The sequence below is a fragment of the Lonchura striata genome, chromosome 1, assembly GCF_046129695.1.
Source record: "Lonchura striata isolate bLonStr1 chromosome 1, bLonStr1.mat, whole genome shotgun sequence".
NCBI lineage: Eukaryota > Metazoa > Chordata > Aves > Passeriformes > Estrildidae > Lonchura > Lonchura striata.
The window spans coordinates 43312170-43338531 of NC_134603.1; the positions used below are offsets into that span (position 1 = coordinate 43312170).

The 26362-nt window shown below is 38.8% G+C and overlaps 1 protein-coding gene across 2 annotated transcripts in view; it reads right to left on the bottom strand.

Annotated features, from left to right (window-relative positions):
• The window catches only part of ASXL3 (ASXL transcriptional regulator 3), a 126622-nt gene extending 115431 nt beyond the window's left edge, over positions 1 to 11191 (bottom strand). The window contains exon 1 of one of the 2 annotated variants that reach the window (XM_021525717.3): positions 11101 to 11191. In XM_021525717.3, the coding sequence (XP_021381392.2) occupies positions 11101 to 11154 (54 nt within the window). In that variant the 5' untranslated portion in view covers positions 11155 to 11191. The remainder of the gene's footprint in view (positions 1 to 11100) is intronic. The other variant, XM_021525719.3, reaches the window with a different exon arrangement.
• Positions 11192 to 26362: the final 15171 nt, after the last annotated feature.

A 26362-nucleotide genomic window follows, 5' to 3' on the forward strand; every position in this document is an offset into this window, starting at 1 on the left:
AGCGATCATCTGGTTTCATTGTCCCTTCCTTGGGCAGAGACACCTTTCACTAGATGACATTGTTCAAAGCCCCATCCAACCTGGCACTGAACACTTTCAGGGACTCGGCATTCATAACTCCTCTAGACAACCTGTTCTCATAGGAATAGAAAGGTTTGATAATGTGTCAAACAGTCTATTTCCAAGCAAAGTAGTAAACCCTATGAACTGCTGGAGACAGAACTGTTCTATTATGCAAAATAACAATTATTTAATTAAATATTAATCTACAAAAAAACCTTGAACAAACAAACAAAAAAACCCACACACAAACCCCCAAAAACCCAACAGAACAGGTCCCTGAAGAAAAAAATTATTTTACTACTATTTGATTTATTTTTACTAAGATATCTTAGGTTGTTTTTTGGTTGGTTTATTTTATTACACAGATTAAAAGTCAGTAAGACAATGCTTTTCTGATCTAATTTTCAAAATCCATAAAAAATATTTTTGATCAACTGTTTTGACTCCATGACTCCAAATTTTTTATAGCTCCCCATCTTTTATTGAATTTTTCACTGTGTAGTTCACAGATCACCTTAAAGACTACATTTCTGGAGTCCATGAAATACAACACCTAAAATCACTTCTTGGACACTTACTTTATTATCAAGGCCTTTCACTCTAATGCCCACTCACCTTATTGTTACTTTCACTCTGCTCACTCACATTATTGTTATTTTCTTGTATCGTATCCTGTATCCTTCAGGCAGTCATGCAACTGTTTGTTCACACTTCTCCCACACTTATACTCCCTTTCAACAGAAAACTCCCCAGACACCCATAGGAGAGCTCTGAAGCCCCCTCCTCAAGTGTTGGTGGTGCTGGGATGGGAGGCACAACCCAAAATGATTGCAGTGAACATCAAACATTGACTGCCAGGCTGATCAGCAGCACAGGTATTGAGAAGATGCTGCAGAGGAACTCAGTAAATGCAACAATAGTCACTGACACATGTATCAAAGGCATGCAGTAACTTGCACAGACAGACTTGATAAAAATCTGCAAGTCTACTTTGTAAAGCACGGCCGTCTGCTTCTGAAGTGCTTCTACAAATCCAAGCCAGAGCATGTTTTAACATCACAACCACTTAGTGGGGCTCACTGTCATTAGAACACTGTTATTACAGAGAGCAGGGGAGCTCTTTCCTCATAAGAGATAACTGCAGCATTCAAGATGGCTCCAAGCAGTATTTCCATTTTCTTTCAGTGTTTGCTCCTTGGGAGCCAATCCCAAGGTCCAAAAACCACAGATTTCAGTAACAGACTTTTTCTAAAGACCAGGGACATCAGTCCAAGACAAAGTCTTGGTTATCCCTGACATTCCACTCAGATGGGTAGCTCTCATTCCAAAAGCAACAGGGGAAGGTGACACCGAGTCAGCTGAACCCTGAACACTGACTGGAGGAACAGGATTTTAGCATGAAAAATCTGACTGCAAGATGAAACGGGAGCAGCATCCATTTCTTGCTATTGATAATTATCTACACAAAGGATGCTGATGCTTATTGTGGATAGATCAAATGTCCCAGGCATGTAGCCTCATTTCTGTGATTCTCACAGTCAGTTTCATAGGCCTGTAACCCAATACCTGAAAATCTACATACATATATATATATATATATAGATATATATAGATATGATTAGGACTGCAAGTCAGGAATTCAAGGGACTGCATCAACACATTTAATCTTTATTCTTCCCTCCCACCAAATATTTCCTCCTAGGATATCTAGCAAAAAACACTTTAGCTGTTGCCCAGGAAGGCATCTTCAGGAAGGTACATACCTATGCAGCCATAGGTCATCCTGAAATCAGTAATGAAAAGGCACTAACATCTCTTTAATAGTCCATTATTTGAAGATTTCTTCTACAGTGGATTCTGAGCTTATTCCACACCTAGACAATGAGCCTTACTACATTATTCTACATTTTATTTTTTAAAACAGAAGTTGTGTAGTTGCAAAATGTCTCAGAAATCTGTGTTATGAATGAAACAAATTTATGGAATAAATTAGAATACATTAAGCACTACTGCTCTATGAACAAACCTGCTGCAGCATTGCTGCATCAAACTCTCAAAAAATCAAGAGACTAAGCCCAAAATGCCTCAAAAACCCCACAAAATATGAATGAGAACCATTAACTGGATAAATAATTCTCCATCTGTACTAGAAAATTTATGTTTTCTGTCTAGTCACTGTTCGAAAATACACAATGCATCTAAATTCTAAATCATGCTCATCGGAAAACTTTTCCTAATAATTTTATTTTCTTCATTCTCCCATTTTTTAAAGCAGAATGTAAATTTTCACTAAAAGAACAGATTCTGGCAAAGACCAGACAACTCATAGTTCCTATCAGTAATAAATGTAAGTAATTTTATTCATTTCACAAAGCTAAAACTAACTGGAGTTGTATAACTTCTTTTCAAGTGTGAACATACACGGTGACCTTGAAACCATTTCCAGCTCCACCTTCTATCAAAGTAATGCTTTAATTAAGATGCTTTTCTCAACGGAAGCACCAAGTTCCAAAGAGGTTCTCACTGGTCTTAACAGGCTGGAATTTCTAAATTACAGAAATTCCAAATGAGATTAAAGAAACAAGTATGATCAGAGAATGTAATGATTTTGAGATAACTGCCAGAATCTTGGTCCAGAAGAACGACAGCAGGGTATAGAAAATAAGGGTCTATTTTTTCCTCTTACCCTTGCTAGGTAATATTGGCAGGCAGGCATAGTGACATGGAATGTCACATGCTTTGCTGATATAGCAGTGCCAGCAGGTGATGGATAACTGGGAATTCAGGCATAAAAAGAATTACCATTTATCTAAAAATAGGTATCAATAGACATTCAGTTTCAATTTATGGAACAGAAAAAGAAATAATCAAACCAGATAGTATCACTTAATGAAAAATAGTTAAGTACTTTGGCAACACAATGATAGTAGTAAAGCCTCATCTTATATAAAAAGGAAGGTTCAAGTCACAAAAATAGGAACAAATCATTTGGGACATGAATTTGACTGTGATTTACTAGACTCTAGACATTTCACAAGGCATCTCACAAAATATGTGAACCACTACACAGGCAGGTTTTCCAGGCTGCTAAGGGTCAGTTGAAATGGAATCAAACTTTGACCTTCAAATGTTTGATATATACTTTGGCTAAGGCTCACTTCCTTCTCTAGACATCAAGTTACACAGGAAGTTAACCAGGATAAAACAATTATAAACCCTGATTGATTAATTAAATTCCTAATTCTATCTATAAGATCAAAGCAAAATCACAATAAAGAAAGAAAATAGCCTTGAGTTCTCCAAAGCAAATAACCTAGTAGCTCAGGATCTTGTCTCTCAAGCAACATTTCTGAAGTTGTAGAGGTTTAAGAAATGTTGTTATCTGTAAATCAGGCTATGTTCTATACAATGCAACTATCACCCACAGGATGATCTGTAGAGCTGACCCTTACAAGCAGTGAGGAGATTCTCATCACAGGCTTGTCCAGACCAACCTATACATATAGGAGGGTAATTTTCAAAACATATCATGTAATATGTGCCTTCTAAACAAATTATTTTCTGATGATCCAAAATCCTGATAAATAATCTAGGATGTGTACTGGAATGTCTTCTACACAGAACTATTGCCCAAATCATCTAATGAGTCTGATGACTCTAGAGCAACAGACTGAACTGTGGCTGCTGATCCTGGCAAATGCTGTCAGACAGAAACAAAACTCAATGCTACACTACAAAGCAAATCTTAGATACCTGAGGTACAAGAGGCCACATCAGTCATAAACTGCAATGCAAAAGCTGGATGCCATATGTTAAAAAACTCAAGTAAAACTCAAGTAAAAGGTCCTCCAATGTTAAGGAAAGTCACATGCCAGGGTCCACAAATTTCATCCTGCTGAGCTCAAGAAATTATAGAGAGCTGAACTCTTACGTCAAAGGATGAAAACATCACATCACCCAGATGTTCCTGTTCCAATGTCAGAAACACCAGAGCTTGCTTGAACAAAAGTTAATGGAGCTCCTCTAGACTCCTTCAAGACTAAGTGCCACCCCTAACCACAAGCAGTGCACTGACATCAAAGAAGCTCCAGCATGTACTGCCAGATGGTTTATCTGTCTCTTGACACTCATTTGATGTCTGTGTTAGAGCTCTATCACCATTCAGAATGTTGTAGGTCATCCTTTCAAACCAAGATTAGCTGCAAGTAGGCACCTCTCTACCATTTTACATCCCCAGCAAATACATCTCTTCCCAAGCCAGGAACTCCAGCAACAGAAGACTATCTGGGCAGGACTTCTCAAAAAGAGAGCAGCCTCAGAGGGCCAGTATGTCAACAATTTGGAGTTCTTTGGGGATGTAATTGTCATTTAAAGTTGGTAAGTGATTAAATGAACCACTTATGACCAATCTGTTGCACTTGAGCAGCACAAGAATTTGCTACCTAAACTCACAGGATGAGCAAATGGCCTCTATCAGGATGCTCTGCTTATTGCTCCGCCTTTATATAGGAAGCTGACCCAGAGTGAAGGCTAAGATACCTGGTTTCTTCAGTCTGCAAGTTCCTGAGAAGGAGAATTTGCTCAGTTTCATCTGGAACCCATGGAACAATAATGAAATAACTTCCACTAATCACATCTTCTCCCAGGTTTTGACAGTACAAAAGAAGGCCTCTATTTAGTTACTGCACTTTACAGAGAATACCAAGACCATCATCGTGACACCCAGCAAAACGTTGTTGTTGAAGCTTCTATCATTAAAAAAAATAACCAAAAAAAAAAAAAAAAAAAAAAAAAGAGAAAAAAATGTTACTCCAAAGTCAAGAGGCCAAGTTTAGCACATGATTCTCCACATAACTGTAATTTGCTGATCACAGTATAAAGAACAAAAGAAGCTCCAGCAGGAAGTACAGTAAGTTTGGTTTTCCACCTTAAGAACAGTATGCTGCCTGGTCCAGACTAAGAGGCTGCAGTGGCATGGTTTGGATACAGGGACTTGGTGAACTGGGCTAGCAAGCCCAAAGCTTCTTAGTTGTGAAGCGTGGTAGGGTCTTGAGTGTGGTTATTGGAAACTACTTTGCTGTGGTTGCACATGCAACTGACCAAAACGTCTCGTGGAAGAAGAAAAACTAGAACAGTTATGTCAACAGAACATCCAGTATGTCGGGAAAATGCTGGCTCTTCTACAGAGAAAGGTAAGCCAGAAGACACTGGAAATATTTACTGTAACAGGGAACATTAAATCATACCTTAAGGCACTGAGAACACCTTCACACTATAGAGGAATGCTCATATTTAGTTTACTGTTAGGGTTTTCTCCTGTGTTATCCTGCTTTGACAGAAATAATGTGACATTACTGAAAACAGGTCCCATTCCTGGGTAAGGTTCTTGCCAACCTAAAGGTCTCCAATGCCAAGGGTTAAAGCACTGTCTCAAGATAAAGAATAGAATATAATTACTTAGAATATAATTTCTCTCAATGTACCCTAGAAAAATGCAAAAGGTGAGCTGAAATAGATGACATTGATTGTAGATGTTATTTATTTTAAATTTAAAAAAATACTAAAGCCACACTTATTAATGATATTTCACACTAACAAAATAAAATACTGACACCAAAACCACAGAAGGTAGGAAAAAAAAAAGGAAAAAAATAAGTGCAGGTTCAACCTTGTCTAACAACTGCAAAAATTGCTTTGAATAAAACAAACTGGAGGAAGCCCTAGAGCCAACCAAACTAAAATATAGCTCTTCAAAGCAGCATTGATTGTGGATCAAAGGGAAAGGCCATCAAAAGTTCCCAAGACACAATGTTTCTGCATGTCTGAAAAAGAATTAACTCAGAACAAATATGGAAATAATAGCACGTCTCTGTTAAGCCAACAACAAAGAAATCCTTAATACCATAAAACAAAGTTATATCAAATTTTCCATTTTTAAAGATACATGAAGCTCCTTTAGCACAAAGCCTTTATATGTTATTTATAGTAACAAAATCAAAGACAACATAAAAGTCAAAGGGATTATCATCAATGGTCTAGCTATGCAGAAGTTACTCTTCTAGTTTTCTGTTTCATTTGTGGTCTTCAAATATGAAGATGCAATACAAAAATACTTCCATACCACAACATGATCTGTTTCAACTACACTATCTCAGCATACCAGATGAAGTAACAATCAGCTTTTGGACAGCCAGCCACAGTAAACAGCAGCATGCAAGCTAACAATTCCAATGGCTGATTTTCGTGCTTTTTTCCCAGCATCAGGTTCCCTAAGTAATTAGCATATTTTTATTAAAGTTTTCAAGAGGAAACAAACAGCTCTTAGTTAAGAGCTGGATCCTGTCAGGAGACTACTGCAAGAAACACATGAATTAAGATATGAATATTACTCACCTAATATGCACATGTCACCTGAACCACAAGAACTCTCCATAGAACTGGAAAGCACGTAAGTCCTCAGTAACACAAAAAAACCTTTCTTTCAGAACAAAATTTGGAGAAGAAAGAGCAAAAATACTAGAGAGGTGCTCCAGTACACAAATAACCAAACAAGGACTACTGTTCTCATTCATGGGATTTTCTTCTACTTTATTGTCAGCTTGTGGCAGACACTTAACTACATTTCAAAATACCACTTACAGGAAAGAGCAATAATTAGGGCAAGCTATTAATAAAAAAGTGTTTTTAAAATGTTACCATAAACTATCACCGTTCATAGGCAGATAGTCTGTGCTTTTGAGCTCTGCATTCCCAAAATGACCAGTCTCCACTCACTCTGTTCAGGCCTTTGGTTCAAAGTCCTACAAATAACAATGGATCATGTCTGGAAGTCAAACGATAAAAGTTGGATCACTGCAGTCTACTTAAAATTGTCATAAGTTCTTATGTGGCAGAGTATCCTTGAGCATGTTTTGTTCTCAGTATTTTTCATTTCAATAGTTTTTATGCAGAATTTTATGACATTAAATTTTTAAGAGGTGGAATTCACTATTTCAGGGCTTCCAGCAATAGCTTGAGAGTCCTTGTGAAGCTAAACAGAAGATTTTTCATCTGAAAGGAATCACTACAAATTGCTTTAACTACTCAAGTGTTTAACCTTTCTATACAATTTTAATGAGTTCCATGTATGATCAGAAAACAACAATACGGCTACATCAAATGAGGATCCACTAAGAGACAAAGGAAAGCCAGGATGTTTCTTCTCCTTCCTTGAAAGGTTTTCTTTTGTTCTCATTGTTTTAAGCGTTCTATCTTAGTCTATCAGACACAAAAAGCAGAAGACTGGCATGGAGATAATGCCCAGATCATACATAAACACTGCTGTAGTCTATTGCAAAGTACAAAGTGAGTTGACATATTGGGTCTACATCAAAGACATGCCCTTTGGCAGGTTGTAAAGACAAGTTGCAATTTCGTCCATAAAAACGTGTGTTCTACAAAATGGGTTCTGTAACATGAACTGTTAGTGGTATGCCACCATTCCATTGATCCTGCACATGCGTTCATTTCTCAGGAATGCTTGTAAGCTGGGCTATGCCTTGCCCTAAGATAAGCAGACTTGCACGAGGGAAAAAAGCAGTGTGTCACAGACAGAAAGATTCTACTCTCTGCAGGAGACTTCTTCCATAAAATGCAAGTTCTGATAGTGGGGCATGCCAGTGGCTCCTGCTTTATTGTCTATATCACATACATGGCATTTACAGTCAGAGATTAATAGAACGGGAGACCTTTCCTACTTATGTATTAAAAATTAAGAGAACAGCTTGAAAAAACACTGCATTGCAGGGGGTTTTCAAAGACTCCTTAAGCAAATACTGAAAATGCATAAATACAATGCTGACACTTAGTCTGAAGCCTCAGCACTTACACATTACAGTGTGTTTTAAGATAGCCATATTTTTCTGAAGTACTTCTGCTTTTTTTATTGTGACTATGGGAAACAGAGACCTGTGAAACAATTCCAGGCTCAAGTCCAGTTCTTGTGTTTCTTTTTATCCATAACTATTATACGGTACATTATGAGTTTCAATATAGATTGAATACAGAGACATGACCATATCAATTTCTGTCATAACTACTGTGAGAGAAGTAGTAACAGAGAATGCATGAGGCAAAAGTGTAGCCACAGAAGGAAGATGATTTTATGACTGTGAAACAGAACTACTACAGAGACGCTGTTGGTATCATAACTACCTCTCCCACAGATTTCCTGAACAGTTTTGAGTAAGGTACTTAATCTTTCCATGTCTCAACTCTGCATGGGTAAAGCAGAGGTCAAAATACTTAACCTCATAGGCATGTTGCAAGTATAGAAACATTTGCATTTGTGAAGCTACTGGGTGCTGCTAATAATAGTTGTGTATGTACAATCGAAACATAAAATGAAAATCTGCTTAGGCAACATTTGAAAGGTGTACAAAAAATTAAGTATGGTACCTCACAACAAACAAAGAAAACATAATTAAAATTCCGCAGCTCTAGTGAGTGAACTTATAATAGTTGGGAAACTGGAATGCAAGTACATAATTTAAAGTGCACACTGTAATATATGGACATGAAAAACAGAATGATAAAGCAATGCCAGCAATATTACCTTTATAATGTCATACTTTTTAGCACTTCACTTTGAAAGCTTAATATTGTTGCAATGTAAGGGCTTTTATAGAAAATCTACAATGTAAATATCCATACAATTGCTCTATGCATTAATTCACCCTCTTTTTCCTAAAAATAATTCAGCAGTACACAATTTTACAACATATTGATCTAGGTAAGTCATGAGCCATTTTTTGTGAGTAGGTATCAATCACTTCATTGTTTACTTGTCTGTGGAAAGAAATTGATTTAATCAAACTTTGCAGTAATAATGAACCATCAGGGTCCTAACATAAAACACCGTAAGGAGCAGCAATTTTGGCTTCAATCTTCTGTAGTGATTTGCAAACATATGTGAGTGTATACAGGTAGCAAAGCCTACTGCAAGACTGTAGCTGGTCTGAACAGCAGCACGTGTCATTCACATAACAGACTTGGGACAAGCTCTGCAGAACTTAGCAACCCCAGGAGGCTGGATAAAACCACACTGTGGACCTTATGTATCTCCACCACTTATATACAGCTGCGTATCATCTTACATGCTACTTGATTTTAGCAAATCATTAATCTTCTGGGGGGAAATGTGAAGCAATAGGACATCTTGAAAATAAGACTTTCAGCCCTTCTTCACAGCAGTGGCTCAGCCTTTGTTCTCCAGAGGCTTTAAACTTTTCCATGTATTAGACCACATGGGAACAGCAATTTTACTCAATACACAATAAATTCCTTTATGCACATTCATCAAACAAAATACAGTTTACAATGGTAACTGTAGCAGCAGCTTGAAAGAATAAAGTTAGGACAGCAATTTTATGGACTTTAGAATGCACGTTTGTCAGCTTAGAGCATGGAGAAACAAGTACCGTAGCAACATCTGCTGCCAAATCTACTTTGGCAAAGGTGAATATTTTACTGCAGTAAAACTTCTGTTACAATCACAAGAAATAAGAGAGTACAGTAGCGACACCATATCAGAGCATCTTCACTAACACTGCATTATTACAAAATGTTGGGGGATGTACAGCCACATCAGAATTTAGCACTGCCCAAGCCTACGAGAGTACCTCGATACAGCTTACAGAGACATCTATAGGTAGTGTCTGTCTAATACCTTATAATTATTTACATAGGCAAGAGAGGCTGAACTTCCTATCTAGGAATTCATATAATGAGGTGAAAACATTTTTACAAGGAAAGTGCTTCACAAATACACTCAACAAATAATAGTAATCGGATAGCATTACACACTACCAGAAACAGATGCAACACTAGTAATGGCATGTTACTTAAACAATTCAGTCTGTAAAGAGATGAATAAAATATAGTTCGTGTAGATACAAAAAAAGCAATGTAGCCAGCAGCCTATCTTTCCAGCTTTGTCATCTTTCTACGCACTCGGCTGGAGCTGAACCAGACCCAACTTTGCAGAAGACACGCATACGGACGTGTACAACCATACGTGCTGTACCGTGCGTAACTATTTGTTACAAAATTCCTCGAATAGAGAGAACCCAGACGAACTCCGAAACGGGAAAACAACATAAACAATGTACTCTGTTACACTTAGGAAACAGTAATACAGAATCATGAGAACAGATACAGTAGGGTAAGGGAGACAGTTTCTTAATGAAGTGGGAATGTACCGAGTCTCCAGAGCCACGGAGTCTTTCCAGAAGCGGGTTACATTGCCCCGGACATTGCCAGCTCCGTGGTGGAAGTTGAGAGGGTGAAGCGAAATCTCAGATCAGAGTTGTCTCTAACGCCCGTCAACCCTGTCCTGTCCCCACTAAAGGAATGGAAAGGCAAATCCCGGCTATTTCACTTTTCTCTAGATTAAAAGGAGGGATTTCCTCGGGATATCTGATGCACGAACTTTGCAGAGATAGACACGGTCCCTGGGTATTTACGCACACATACACATGCAGAAAGAAGAAAAGAATAGAGGCATTTCCTCACGCACACACCGCAGAAGGGACGTAGGTATTCTCTTCTCCAGGCAGGCGGGGACGGGCAGCAGAGCCGCGGCTGCCCGGACCGGGAGCCCGGCTCAGCCGGGCACACGCACCCGCACCCTCCCGGCGCTCCCGCACGGGCACTCCCGCGCTCCTGCCCGCTCCCTCGCACACAGCCCCGGCTCCCTCTGCCCCGTTCCCGGAGTCCCTCGCACACTCTTTCCCTCGGACTCGCTCACACGCTCTCGCTCTGTCTCTCCCCCTCCCGTCCCGCCTCACAGTGGCCCCGACCGCCGGCAACAAAGCGGCGGGCGGGCAGCGCGCCGGGCTGGCGGCGGCGGGACGCGCTCACCCCGCGCACGCACACGCACACACACACACACACACACACACTCTCTCACACATACACACACACACTCACACATACATACATACACACACACACACACACACACACACACAATGCTGCCGCTGCCACCGCGGCACCTACCAGGCGGGCAGCCTCGGCCCAGGTGCGGTCCTTCTTCTTCCTCTTGTCTTTCATGTTTGCATCTCATTGAGGTGGTTCGGGAGGGGGGAACGGGGGGAGGGCGGACCGGGAGTGGGGGGGGGGGGGCCCGGAGGGGTTCCGCACGGACAATGATACGGTGACACCGAGCTCTGGAGCCCCCGGGGCGGGAGGGGCGGGGGCGGAGGAGGAGGAGAAGGAGGAGGAGGAGGAGGGTGGGGGCAGAGGCTCCCCGCGGCGGCGGCACAGCTGTGACAGCTTGAGGGATGCTCCGCCGCGCTCACAACAATGCGCTGTGACGTCACGCGGGGGAACCGCGCCCGCGCCCAACATCCCCACGGCGGCGGCGGCGGCGGCGGCGCCCCCCGCCCCGCCGCGCGCCCGCCCCCCAAGCCTCGCGAGAGCGGGGCCGCGGGCCGGGGGCGGCGGCGAGGGGAGCGGGATGGCGGGCCGGCCGGCGCCGCCGCACTACAACTCCCGTGATGCTCCGCGCCGGCTCCCCGGGGACGCGCTCTGGGGGCGCTGCCGGGCGGGGGCGGCGGTCGGAGGTGGTGGCGAGGGCGGCCCCCTCGGCCCCTTCTCCTCCCTGTCCGCCCGCTTCGCGCCGCACCGCGTTCCGTAAAGCCAGCCCGACACACCGCCCGCCCCTCGCCCGGCGTGCCAGCCGATCGCTGGCTCCTACTTACGGCTGGGGCGGTCCCCCGGCCCGGCGGTGCCCGCCCGTGCCCTCCCGGCTTGGGCCGGACCCGCTGCGGGAGCGCCGAGCCAAAGGCGGCCCCGGGCGGGCCGGTGGCAGCGCGCAGGGACCCCGCGTTAGCGCTTCAGCTCCTCTTCTTGTCGGAACAGGAAAGAACATCTTGTTCCAGTGTGTAAACAAAGGGAATTGATGTGCTGCGCTCGTAAAACCGCCGAAGGAGGCTTTCTTTAATTGGATGACCCAGGATTAAGATGCCCACGAAATGCGGAGCGAAGGGACTTGGCACACCTTCCTGAGTTGCAGGATATTGTTCTGCCGGGTTCTTTTCCCCCGTGTTTCTTCTCTTTACCCAGATTATAAACTGCATTAGCAATCTTATCGAAATACATTAGGTATTTTTTGTTCGGATTGAAACGAGTTAGAAATTATTCAGGGTTTTCTGTATCCATCTATTCAGTGCCTGCTCTCCCTCCTTTGTCCTCTCAGCACCACCCGTGTTGCGCCCTGCCTTACTACTTTGGTAACACTGAACCTTATTTCTCCGTAAATACACAGTTTAGCGGGGGGGAAAGAATCACGTCAAACCAACTACCGCAGTGCTTAGTCTGTTTTATCAGGAAAAGGACCAGGACAGCCCTGAGGACGTTCAGCCCCTCAAGGAAACAGAAGAACCTCATAGCGTTCCCCAAACACTAAACGAGCACTTGCATACTCTGGTGTTTTGGAACTTCCTCCTCGTATTTTAGTGGGAAATGGTGCATGGAAGATAGCACCTTTCCAGATTTCATTATTCACTCGCACTTATATAAAAATATTAAAAATATGAGCAAAACAAAATTCTGTTAAAACAGCTGCTTCTAAATTTAGTTTTGATTCCATTCTATATAGCATTAAATAGAGGATTTAAGTATGCCTCAGAAATGTTCTTGAGAAAAATGTTGTTGCAGTTGCAATGTTTCATGTTTGACAGTGAGGTTGTGCAAAAATTTTTACAATCATCCAGTTGTCAAAAAAGGTACAAATTCCTTTGTTATTTACTGAATGCTGCCTTTGTCACCTCAGCAACATTTGGAAAGAAAATGCTTGCTGTTACTATCACTTCTCTATGTTTTGTGGTTTTGACTTCATTTTCATCTTTTTATGTCTCTGGCCTACTTCAGTTTTTTTTAACCTTTGCATTTCCTCACCTTTAGTGACTTTGTATTCCAAATAATGCAGGTTTTATTCACATCTCATCGCCCATGCTAAGAGCCTAAGTCTGTAGTTTAAGTACTTCCTTACAACTGCCTTTGAAATACCTTCATTGTTTTCAGTATTGAAAATACAATAAAATAAATAAAGTGTAGGGACATTTATCAGTCATTGCTACCATAACTGGCTGTTGGAATAGAGAAAGAAATATTCTGCATTAGTTCCCATCTCTTCATAGGTAGCTGCTTCACATACATAACATGAACTTCTGTTACGAGACCTCTGGCTGCAATGGTGGTGTTAGACAGAAAAGGACATTGTAGGGAAAAAAGGTTCAATGAGCCCCTAAAGCTAATCTGACTTTGTGAATTTTTTTGGTTGGTTTGGTTGGTTTCTAATATTGTCTGCTACAGTCAGAATTAGACTTCCTTTTGGTGTTTCTGTGGACCCCTGGAGTAAACTTTTTTGTTCTATTACAATGGTTAAATGACAGTGTAATGCTGTCATTTAATTTATTTGCATCATTCTTATACAATCCAGGTGCTCCGAAGTCATAAAATGGTTTGGATTCAAAGGAACCTTAAAGATCATCTCATTCCAACCACTCTGCCATAGGACATCTCCCAATAGACAGGTTTCTCAATGCCCTGTCCAACCTGGTCTTGAAAGTTCCTTCTGTTGTTCTCATGAAAATGATTGAGAATAATATAGTGACAGTTAGGGGCACTGCCTTTGCTGGAGAAAAAAAACCTGTTATGCTGATTATGTATTGAAGGCCCCACTGGAGAGTACCCACCAGAGCAGAGAGCTGGGGGTTACTCTATGTGTTTCATGATAGGATAAAAGAAAAGGAATCTGTACTCCTGAAATAGATTTTTTTTCTGCAATAAATGTTGTAGCTGAATGCCAGCAAACACAGAAACCAAGTGCCACAACAGAGCACTACACTTCTACTTTAAGGGAGTTAAAGTCTTATGTAAGTCTAGAAGCACAGCAGAAAAAGGTCAAGTTCATCTTATGAAAGAAAACATTTGCTATTGATTACAGATACTGTTTACTTTGTGAGTTGGACCTGACACTACAGGAGATCATAACTGTTGCTTCTCTTAACTGGATTGACAATAGGAGAATTGAGAAATGGTGAACTGCCTCCAAACTACAACCATTGGAACTATGTCTAAAAGCTCTGCATATATAACATGTATAAATGTGTATATATGTGGGTGTGTAAATATTTAGTGTATTGTAAACCAGATTGGATAACCTGCAAATACTGCAGAAAAATGTTGCATTAAAACACATAATTAATTTTTACCTAAGCAATATTTATGTGATGTTACAATACCAGATGTTACTGTTTTGACTGTGAATGGAATCAGTTGTTTATTATGGATACATTTTCTTGTATCTGGAGAATGGTCAAATGACATTGGAGGCTGATTTCTTAGCTTTAGTACCCAGAGAATGCATTTACCTGAACTGCTATAGAAGTTTTAAGCTTGACATTATCTAGCAAGCCACCTGAATTACATTATTCTTGTTTCCTGCATAGAAAATTACTGTAGATGTCTACTGCCAATTTTTATTCTTGTGTATAGTAGTACTCCTGTTAAGCAGGAATCTGTGACCTCCACTTCTTATGCAAGTGTTTATATATATATAAATATGCATTGCTTCAATACAGTGAAACACTGTTTCAATACAAATTCCAGTCCCAGCTCTTACAAAAGAACTAGTATCAGCTGTTACATGAAAATGCCATATGTGTGCAGAATGATTTATTCACAGCATGACAATTCAATCTAATGTGCCACTTCTACAATGGAAATTATATTCTCTACAATTGAACAAGAGATGCTGAGTTACAAGATAATTAAGAAAATATTTCAGAAGATACTAATGGAGTTACTGCATTTCCTAAATTAGTGTTAGCACAGTGGTGACAAAAAGAAAACCAGGAAATCTGGGTTTCTGTGGATTTATGGGAAACCAAAGCCATTGGGATTGACAATTGACAGTTAACCATTTACAGATACTGGTGTCATAATTGTAGAGTGTATTTTATACTATTGATTTAAAGAATGTCTATTGCCAAGTATCCAGACAAATTGAGCTTCACAGCATTTATTACACTTTATGGAACTTTTCTCTTTTAATCAGTTGCCATATGGACTTGAATCAACATCCCATTTTTTCAAATATGTTACTAAGTCATAATAACAAGCTCAGAATCTGTTACTGTATCCACTCAGGATGATGGTACTGTATTTGGAAAATCTCTTGAAGTTGATGAAAAAAAAAACAGATACAGTCTATACTTGATATGGGAGGGTGAAAGTTAAGTTTTGCTAAATACTAACTCATATGCACAGAGTATTCTTTTCTTGAGCATGCCATTTTTTCTTTGGTTTTGGTAGAGGTCATAGAATATGTGGAAGAGCTCACTCTTCCCCCCCACACCACCAAAAAAAAAAAAAAAAAAAAATCACAACTATATTTTTTAGTTCTCAAATCAAGGTATGCATTATTTACGTACAACTAAGTTATATACATTTATTCCTAACTGTGCAACACATGCAGACTATTAAAAACAGTGCACTGTAAAATATAAAGTTTACCTGAGACTTATCTCACCTTAGCAAATATTCAAATAATGAAAGATTTGACTGTAAATAATGAGGCTTTATTCTATTGGCTTTAGAGTTCACCACAATTGTCATTACTTTTGTCTCAGACTAAGAATGACTAAATACTATAAATGTAGGGTTATTTCCTTTTCTCCTTCCTGTAGTTCTCCAGCAGGTAGATAAACATTCAGGTCTTTTTTTATGGCACTGCAGCTGATCTAATAAACATGGTTGCAGCTAAGCTGTGGCCCACTTTGCCCTCCCACCATGTGAGAAGTGATATACTCAGCATAGAGAGCTTCCCAAGCAATCACCTTCCAAACTACCTCCAGGCAGCACTTTGCTTGGCCATGCTGACCATCATTTTTCCTATTATGGATACAGAACCACCCTTTCCCAAATCCATAGGGACAATTTCTATGAGAAGACCGTTGTCTCTGAACGATGAACAGTTTACAAGATGCCATAAAAATGTTGGAAAGAAAACATTTCTTTGTACATACACAACAGAAGAGTAGAGAACCTGCCTCTGAGGCATTGCACCCCAACTGCATATAGATCACACCTCCTGGCAGTTCTGTAAACCTCAGAGGAGAAGGAAATGTCTGCAGATGGCTCACAAGATTACTTTCATTTTTATATGGCACAGTTTAGTCAAATCAAAAACAGAGCAGCTGATAGTTTATCTCATCTGCTCTTTTTAAAATGCTTATCTAGTTGATTATATGGAAATTGCCACATGGATTATAAATATGCAATTATAAGAGAAAAAAATTAAAACTGTTTACTTGTAGTGTCTGATTTAACAGAAATCACATATATTCCTATCTAGAAAGAGATTCCAGAATTCCAGATGTATGGATGTTATTCTAATACCATATTTCAACCTACAGAATTAACTTCACCCACAAGATAGGTGTAGAAATATCACCTCAAGTTATATAAAATTTCAAGAAATTTCAGTGTCCCGTAAGAATTACAGGCAAAATTTACAGAACATGCTCATGGTGAGTCTGAAGTTATCCCAACAAACCAATGATTGCAGGAAAAGTACTGGTATTCAGAACCTGATATGAAGGATTAAAGTGTGATACTAAAACTACTTACAAAAATTAAGACAAGTGACTCATGCAGTACCCTTTCAGCCTACCCCTTACATTTTTTTTTCTGTGAATAACTGATATTACAGTCAATTTTGGAAATCACATCTTTTTTTGGCAATCATTCCAGCTATCTAGCTATTTTTCTGTAATAGCCAACCATAAAATGACCCAACAGAGTATTTACATTGTGTGACATCTGCTGCTACACTTGCTTTCTGATCTGTTTTCACCTACAATTGAAAGCTGTAAAAATTAGTACCATTTAATTTCTTACAAATAATATATTTTTCTTCTGAGAATATATATAAAATGTCATCATCAGGTAAATCATCATTTATGGTAAAGCTGATAAGGAACTAGGATTTTAAAAGGGAATTCACAGTTGACCTGAAAAAATGACAAAAAATCTAACAAAGCAAAATAAAAAGTAATAATCAAACCCCCAAAACCAAACCAACCCCCCCCAAAAAAACCAAAGAAAATCTGAAGACCTTCTCAATGGACTAATTGCAAATTTAAGGAGTAATATGCCATGCATGTAATCACATAAATAATTTCCTAAACTGATGCCTGGAGACCTACACATATTGAACTAAATGTTGCTGTGTTGAGATTCAGATACAAAAACACAGTCCAACATCATGAAAAGTAATAAAGATAATGGTTGTACTACAGATAGGCAATTTAAATTTGCCTTTGTGAGTTCAAAAGCCTAGAAACCTGTGAAAAGGGAATTCAGAATATAAATTGACTCTCTAGCTTGTTCGGGGAAAAGACTACATGCATATAAGCTGTCTTTGGGATAAGTACACACCTTCTTGCACCTGCTTGCCAAGGGCAACTTGGAAATATTTTGAATTGTTTGTGCATAATGGATTGCTTTCCTTTACCTTCCTTGCATTGCAAGATAAATGAACAACACAGTCTGCTCAGCCTTCTGCTACTTGCAGGTAGCAGAACCTACACGCATCTGCAACTTTTAGACAATAACAAAAATAGAAGAGAAATAAAACATCAGTTTATAACACCACAGACTTCTTAAAAAGGAGAATGGGGTTGATGCAGTGCTGGCAGAGGGCAATTCTCAGGTGCACTGATGTGAAAAATCAACTTCAGCCTGGGAAATCCTTTCTTTGTGTCTGGTCGAGGCTCTTGCTGCAGAAGTGGTGGTGGGTTTTCTCCTTTGCTGCTCCTTTATGGCTGTGAAAACAACCACCAGCTATACCACATATCATATGATGCTTCAGCACAGACCAATAACCAAATATGGTCTAGATGTATTATATTTCTCTATTTGAGCTGTGCCAGTTCTGCAGGAAGAGCAACATATTCTCTCCTGAAGTTAGCAGACAAATCTGTGGATGCTTGGAGCAAAGAAAGACATTGAGATGCTGGAGTGTGTCCAGGGAAGGGCAACCAAATTTGTGAAGGATCTGGAGTAAGTCCTATGAATAGTAGCTGAGGGAGCTGGGGATGTTTAACCTGGAGAAAAGGAGGCTTGGGGAGACCTTATCACTCTCTGCAATCACCTGAAAGGAATTGTAGGTGGGGGCTGGTCTCTTCTCCAGTCATCTAGTGACAAGATAAGAAGATGTGGCCTCAAGCAGCACTTGAGGTTCAGGTTGGACATTAGGAAGAATTTCTTCATGGAAAGGTTGTTAAGCATTGGAAAGGGCTGCTTAGGGAAGTAATGAAGTCACCATCCCTGGAAGTGTCTGAGAAATGACTGGACATAGCTCTCAGTGCTGTGGTTTGCTTGGCATGGCCATGTTTGGCCAAAGGTTGTACTTGAGGGTGTTGAAAGTCTTTTCCTACTTTGATGATTCTGTGATTCTTAATTCTGCTGATTCAGGCCCCAGCTCTGCAAGATACCCCATTCACACCAATACTTGCATTGCCAGTGCCATTTTACATATTGTCTTATATTGGCTATTTAAGTATAATATAACAGAAGCCAATTAATGACCGATAACATAGTTATTAAAATTACAATATTTTATTTTTCCACCATAAAAAGGTATGTGTTGTATTTTGCAGCAGAGCCTGGTCCTTGGAAGTGTGAATGTAATGTGGTAACCATATCAGATATTGTTTTTTTGGCATCATAACCGCAAAAGTATATACATATATATCTATATGTCTAAGTTGAACTTATGCACATTTGACTTATATACTCTTCTTAAACTGTTAGTAAATAATAAGTTTAAACATTCTATGTGTATCACACAAGAAACCAAGACTTGCAAACATGCTAGAAACCAAGACTTGCAAACATGCTAGTTAGAACTATGAGGTTAAATTTTTTTATATCAGTTTTCAGTACTTGGTTTCTTCAATCATCTTTCTGTTTTTGTTCTCAGTTAGTCTCTGATATATCTCAGATAAACTTATGCCCATACTTAGACAATTCTATTCTTTTGAGACATGCATTTTCTATATGCCAGCCATTCAAGTAGAGATCACATAGACCTTAAAGAAATAAAGAAAATTAGTATTTGATACCACCTTTTTCCTTTTGTAAGAAAGAATTTCCCTCTATAATTAAGGAGTAAAACTTTCATTTCTATTCATATATACAGTTCATCACATTCATTATAGCCTATAAAATTTAATGAAAATATAATATCAATACTGAGCATATGACACAATACAGTTTAGTTGGCATGTATTTGCCCACCCAGTGATATTTCAAAGTTTAAAGGAAGATGAAGTCTGAATCCCATTCTATTCCCAGTTCTGTACCCTTTTCAATTCAAAATATGTGAGTAGTCCACTGAAGTTCCTGAGACTAGCTGTGTTAAGGGGATATTTAAACATTAGTAGAATCAGGCTCCCAGCATGGCAACATGTAATACATGCACTGGAAACTATTTGGCTGGATTGCAGAGGGCACATGGAAGTGACACATACCTATAATGTCTGGATCTGCTATTTCTTTGTAAATTCTTGAAAAATCAAAAGTGAGTGTAGTGCTTTCCTACTATGCCTTGTAGATCTTGTACTAAGATATAGAAATAACTAACAGAAATAGATGTTTTAATTCTCTAATTTCCAGATTTTTTAAAAGTATTCTTTTAAATATATGAGTTTATGAAGTTAAGAAAGTTAATTTTAAGTAACCATTTAAAATTAATTAAACACAGACACAGATGATTTTGGATGTTCTTCTAGAAGAATTAACAGCTATGGAAGTTCATTGTCATGACTGCACATTGACTGCATAACTACACTGGGTTTTATATGGCCCTTGTGAAGTTTGTGGACAGGAAACCCCATCAGCAAATTATGATAAGTTACTGGAAACCTAATTTCAAAAATGTAAGGATTTGCATGGCAAATGACTCTTTTTAGAGCCTGAGGCTATAACAGGGGCAGGAAGTAAAGGTTACAAGGTGGATTATAAGTGTGTGCACAATTCATAATGAAGGTTTGTGGACAGTGAGCTTTTTAGATCAATCACTTCAAATAGGTGCCTTTTGGGTTACATTCAACAATTATAAGGAGGAAAACCCGTAAGGGAGTTACTTGGGGAAATGAAAGAATCTAACACATATTTTTAACAGGAGAGTATAATTTCTGATAACTGCCTTTACAGCTGACTCGGTTTCTCTACTCAATTTGCATTTAAAAGACGATTAAAATAACCTTATAATTTACTGCATTCATCCTGCTACAACTTACGAAAAACGAAAGCAAATCATTATGCATAATTACTGAAAGTGTTTGTAAAAGATTAATATTCTGCATTCATAGCATTTACCCTGCCATCATAAAGGCCAGGCATTTGCATGCATCAAAAATAAGACTTTTTAAAAAAAGGAGAAGTTGCCTGTATTTGATTTTAAGGATCTAAATTGGCTATTTATAAACAAGCAAGGTAACTTGTTCAAGGAGTGCATTACAAGCAGTTTTTCAGCGCATATAACAATGTTTTCTATTAATAAGCATTGTGGGAATAAAACATCACTTATGCCAGTCCAGTTTTAATGATATTTTAGGTAGGTAAATTAGAGCATCACAGCTCAGCAGCAAAAGGCCTACTGTAAAACTTCCTTACACAACATTTGCTGAATTTTTAGATGCAAATTTGCCATTGAGGAAGGGGCCCGCTCACAGTCTATACATCATTTATATGATGTATGACAATCTACATTACCTATTATGCAGGAGCATACTACACTGAAAATACCAAGATGTATTTTTAATCTTCTACGTGATAGAGACCACTGGTATTTTTCAGCTGATTGGTGCTCACTGAGCAGCCCAATAACATCAACTGCAAACACATCCTATCCCAAGTGAATTTGTCCTAGCAAATTCAAGAAAAAATTGTTCATTTTCAGTTTTTCACGTCAGGATTAATCCAAGGTTACTGAGATGTATGCAGTGCTGTTCCTCTGATTATCTGTTTTTAAGACCAATTCTGTAAACTTTACATGGAGGATTCTTTCCATGCACCCATAAGGTGATCCTAAGAAGTATTTCTCATGCTTACAAGCCAAGAAAAAGTTGAGATGCCTGAGATTAGGCTCAGGCATGAATGCCTTAATCCAAAGTCACAAACCCCAACACTTTCCCCCTAGATTTTCTTTGCCTGGAAATGTACAAAGTCCCATGGAGCCTGCCTGTTGAGCTGCCCATTCCATTCATGCTTGATACCACGCTGCTTCTGTGAGCAGTCAGGCAAGGCACCTGAAACTCTACCTTAAAGGTAGCAAGGAGTGTGTGATGGGGCATCTGGTTACATTTAGTGATTTACTGAAAGAAAACAGCCTACTTGTAATTGAAGAATTTTGTAAGGCGCCTAATATTCTATCTCTGATTCTGAAAAATAGGAAGGTATTCTCTTATTTACTTACTGTAATGCTGTAGTTATACTTTTTAAAAGAGTGAATAAGCTAGCTAAAATATACAGATTTTCTTTCATAAGATCAAGTTTCACATAAAATTACTCTAGCTTTGCTTTTGTGGTTATCCATACGTTATTAAAACATTCTTTTCCTCTGGCATTTCTTCTGTGGGGAAGAGGGTGGAACAAGAGTTTCAGGTTCCAGAATAAATGGAGGATGGTTATTCTGGTCTGAACAAGCAAAACTGTGGTTGCTGTAGTGAGGACTGAAAACCAGATTTGGTTTAAAAAGTATCATATGTGAAATTCTACATGGCACAGAAGAAAGAAAATGTTCAAATTTAGATGCTGCTGTATTGCAGAAAATCTACTCTTGAATCCTGGCTCTGCTCGCTCTTTCAGTCCCTGGAAGTCAATTGCTTTTTCTCTAGCACAGTTCTCCAACTCGAACTAGAGATATTAATATTTATTTTTTTCTCTATTTGTCTTCCTTGCTTATTCAAATTGAAAGCTTGTCTGAACAGGGACTGAAAATCTCTTGGTATGTATACATCATGCAATAAAGAAGAAACCTGATCTTGGTTTGGTCTCTCAGGCTACTGTATGAAGGAATGCATATATATTTCTATATATATAAAGACAAGTTGTATGATATTTAAAAAAAAATAACTTTTTCCAATTAAAAATTATTGCCACACTTCTTTTTCCATGAAGATTTCTAGGGAATCTCCAATGTTGAAATGTCACATGAGAGCAGTCCAGTCTGTGGACTGAGGGGGAGAAAATTGTCAGCTGGCCAATAAAAGCAGTTTTCTGGATATTTTGTGCAAATGGAACATCACAAAAAATGAACCAGCAATAATTTTATCAGATTGAAAAACTGAATGAATTTGGCAGTTCTGTATGAAGGAGTTTTCAGCACAGATGCTAACATAAGAATAAATTATTGTACTAGTGGCTGTTTATCATTTCTAAGGAGAATTCTCTTCCCCAGTTTAAGTAATAAATATTAATAGTATGATTGGATTTTTTTTCTTTTCTAGTGATTCCATTTTCTGAAGAGTGTGAGGCTCTGAAAATGGCGAGATAAATTGTCATACCTGTGTTCACTTTCAAAGGGCTCCTTAAACTCAAATCTCCTCATGTTTTGCAGTTTCATGACTAAAAACCACTATCCCAAACATTGTGAAAACATAGTCAAAAGGTTTAATTTAACTTGAACTTGGTTAGGTTTAACTTGAAGGAAATTACTCTTCAAAAATTACTCTTTACTGCTTAAAATATGAGCTACTGAAGAAAAATTCAGCCATGGATCTTCATACTTTCACTACCAGAAACTGTGGAGTCAACGTAGTTTGCCTTACTTCTGTAACTCCTATGCCTCTGCTTTCCAATATTAAGACTGCATAACCTGTGGTAATTATTAGGTCTACATTATTTTTATGTGATCCCAAAACTGTTCCAACAACACTATTCCCACTGTTTTTTTTGTCCCCAAGTAAACATATGGACTTTTACTATGCAAAAAGATAGGGTTTTTTTCATCAGCAGAGAGCCTAAAAGGGTAAGAAAGACTTGCCAGATTAAGTTTTTATTTTGTGACTAAACAAAAAGGCATAAAAATGATTATATGTAAAATGTAATGTATTGAGTCTTTTAGCTACCACTCTTCTATTTTTCTCCCAGATTGTTATTCTTTTAAAATGTAAAATCTCAATGTTTGAACACTGGCAGTGGTGTTCTATCTTCTACAGTTGGGGATTTCAAGTTACAGACTATTATTCCATCTGAAACTTACAGGTTTTGACCTTTATTTCAAAATGCCAGATTTCAATAGCTTTATGGAGTTCAGTAATCCACAAAGTATATTTGTTCCATACAAACAGTCTCAGTGTGTCCCATAATTAGTTGATTAAAAATGTAGAAAGATTGAGATGCAACTAGTTGGATATATGTACTTATGATATTTGTATTTGTGGTGCATTGACCTTGGCTGGGTGCCAGGTTCCCACCAAAGCTGCTCTATCCCTCTCCTCCTCAGGCAGACAAAGGAAAGAAAATAGAACAAAAGGCTCATGGATTGTGAAATGAGCAGGGAGAGATCACTGTTCAGTTACTGTCACAGGCAAAACAGACTCAACTTGAAGAAATTAGGTTAATTTATTAGCTATCAAATCAGAGTAGGAAAACAAGAAATAAACCCAAATCTTAAAACACCTTCCTGCCATCCCTCCCTTATTTGCAGGCTTGACTTCACTCATGATTTTCATTATCTCCTTCCCTGCAGGGGCTCAGGGGGAACAGGGAATGGGGGCTACAGTCTGTTCATCACATGCTGTGTCTGCCCCTCCTTCCTCCTCAGGGGGAGGACTCCTCACACTCTTCCTCTGTTCTAAGGTGGACCCCTCCCGTGGGGGAGAGTCCTCCAGTGCGCATTCTTCACAGGGTGTCAAGTCCTGCCAGTGAACCTGCTCCAGTGTGGACTTCCTGAGGGACCACAGCCTCCTTTGGTCATCCACCTGCTCCAGCACAGGATCCTCCATGGGCTGCATGTGGATCTCTGCATCCCTGTGATCCTCCTCCCTGTGATGGGCTGCAGGGACACGGCTGCCTCACCGTGGGCTGCACCAGGGGCTACAGGAGATTCTCAGTCCAGTGCCTGGAGCACCTCCTCCCCTTTTTTCTGCACTGACCTTGGTGTCTGCAGAGCTGTTGCTCTCACATATTTTCATCTCATACCTCCCTCTGACTGCAAATGGACAGTTTTTTGCTCTTATTCTTAACTCTGGTGCTCCCTGAGGTGCTGTCACCATCAGTGGTGGATTTGGCTTTGGCCAGCAGTGGGTCTGTGCTGGAGCTGAGTGGCATTGGCTCTTTAGGCCATGGGGAAAGCTTTTCGCAGCGTCTCATAGAAACCACCCCTGCAGCCTCCTGCTACCAGAATCTGGCCACACAAACTCAAGACAGTGCTTCAAACAGTTTCCTTACATTTTGTTTGGAAACTGATACTTTGTTCTTCCAAATAAATAATTCAGAAAATGTACTATATTTTGTAACTCAGGAATGAAAGTCAATACTATTCATAGTGCTGTTGACATGCCTTCTAGTAATTTATGGAATAATTATAACCATATTTGGGATATATCTGTTCCCTACGTTTTGATTTGTCCTCCTCCAATACATCTTGACAATGTTGTTGTAATTCATGTGTATTGTACAGACTGAATAAAGACAGGCAATTCGTTCCAGACAAATACATTAAAAATGTAAAACAGCTGTTTGGAGCTCACTTTCTCCATGAGACCTTTAAAGTAGACATTTAGTTAGTAATGAAGGAATTTTGCATTTTTACCCTTTGTTCTTAGTGCATGAGATCACAAACGATAATTTGTACTGAATCCTTATTTAAAATCTGTTTAAGCCTCTGAAGAATTCAGATGTTACATGCATGAAGTGCTTTATTTTAGGAAGTGAGTGATAAGCAGCATTGTACATATATGGAAATAAATCTTCAGTAGCTTAGCCAAATTTTGTACAAACATCTATGCTTATCTGTCATAATTTTCTCCGATTTTAATTTTCTCAATTAAAATACCTAAACAACGATATAAACTTATTTCCCCTTTAGTGGTAATAATTCTCCTTATGATTGTATTTTGCAAGTATTTTAATCTTTAAAAAGTGTCAGCCATGTTGAAAGAGACAAAATATTTCAAAGAACAACACAGACAACTTTCAACTGATGTTAGTGGAAATTTTAAAATGGAGCATTGGGCTCAAGAGAAGAAAATAGGTAGGAATGTTACCTCTGACTTAATGAGATCAGGAATTTTCCAGCCCCACTATATAACCTGGAAATGTTGATTTTACAAATTTTATTGAAATTCATGTTTCCATAATACATAGCTCATGGGCATCATTCATAAACCTTAGAATTTCCAAGGGTAGCAATATTGACAGGTAAAAAGCACAACTAATACTTGTCAGCACATGTATCACTCTATAAACCTACATTGGTGTTGTGTTTCATTATGGTCTAAAAGCAGATTTCCATCAGCAGGGATATGTCTATTCACTTCATGAAAACAACTAGTTTTAAACTAACAGATTTGTCATGTTGACTGAACAGAGTAAGTGAAAATATAATTAAAATATCTCTGTTGACTTTATTGAGAGTAATCAACTTAATTAACAAACTCTTTTGTTTAAATTACTGTTTTCTTTAGGAGACCATCAGTAATCTATTTAAACAAATTCTTCATTAAAATTAACTATTAATTATTAAGTGACTATTTCATAATGGTACCATAAAAATGCAGATCATTTTTATGATTGCAGATAAAGATTGGCATTTTAATTGTTTTTTGTGCACTTCTCATTTTCTTTCGTCATAAGTGAATACTGGCTCACCTTCAGTTATTAACAAGAGCATTCCAATAATATTAGAACATTTAGAAACCTTGACTATTGTTAAAATGTATCTTGTCACAGTTACCTGGTTATTTACAGAATTAAGAGACTAATCAGCATCTGATCGTTGATCAAAGCCTCAACTCAGATAAAACATATGTAAAAGAATGAGAGACTACTGTCATAGTTAAATACCATTTGACAAATATAACTCTTACTAAATTTGGCAGGGCAGGGAATATTGACTAATTTTCCTATGAGTATTTAACATAATTATGTGTTAGGAATTGCTTTTATTTCTTTTTGTCTCTGGACAGAACTTTTTCTTGTGGAAAACCATACAAGAGACTTTATGATTTGGGACAGT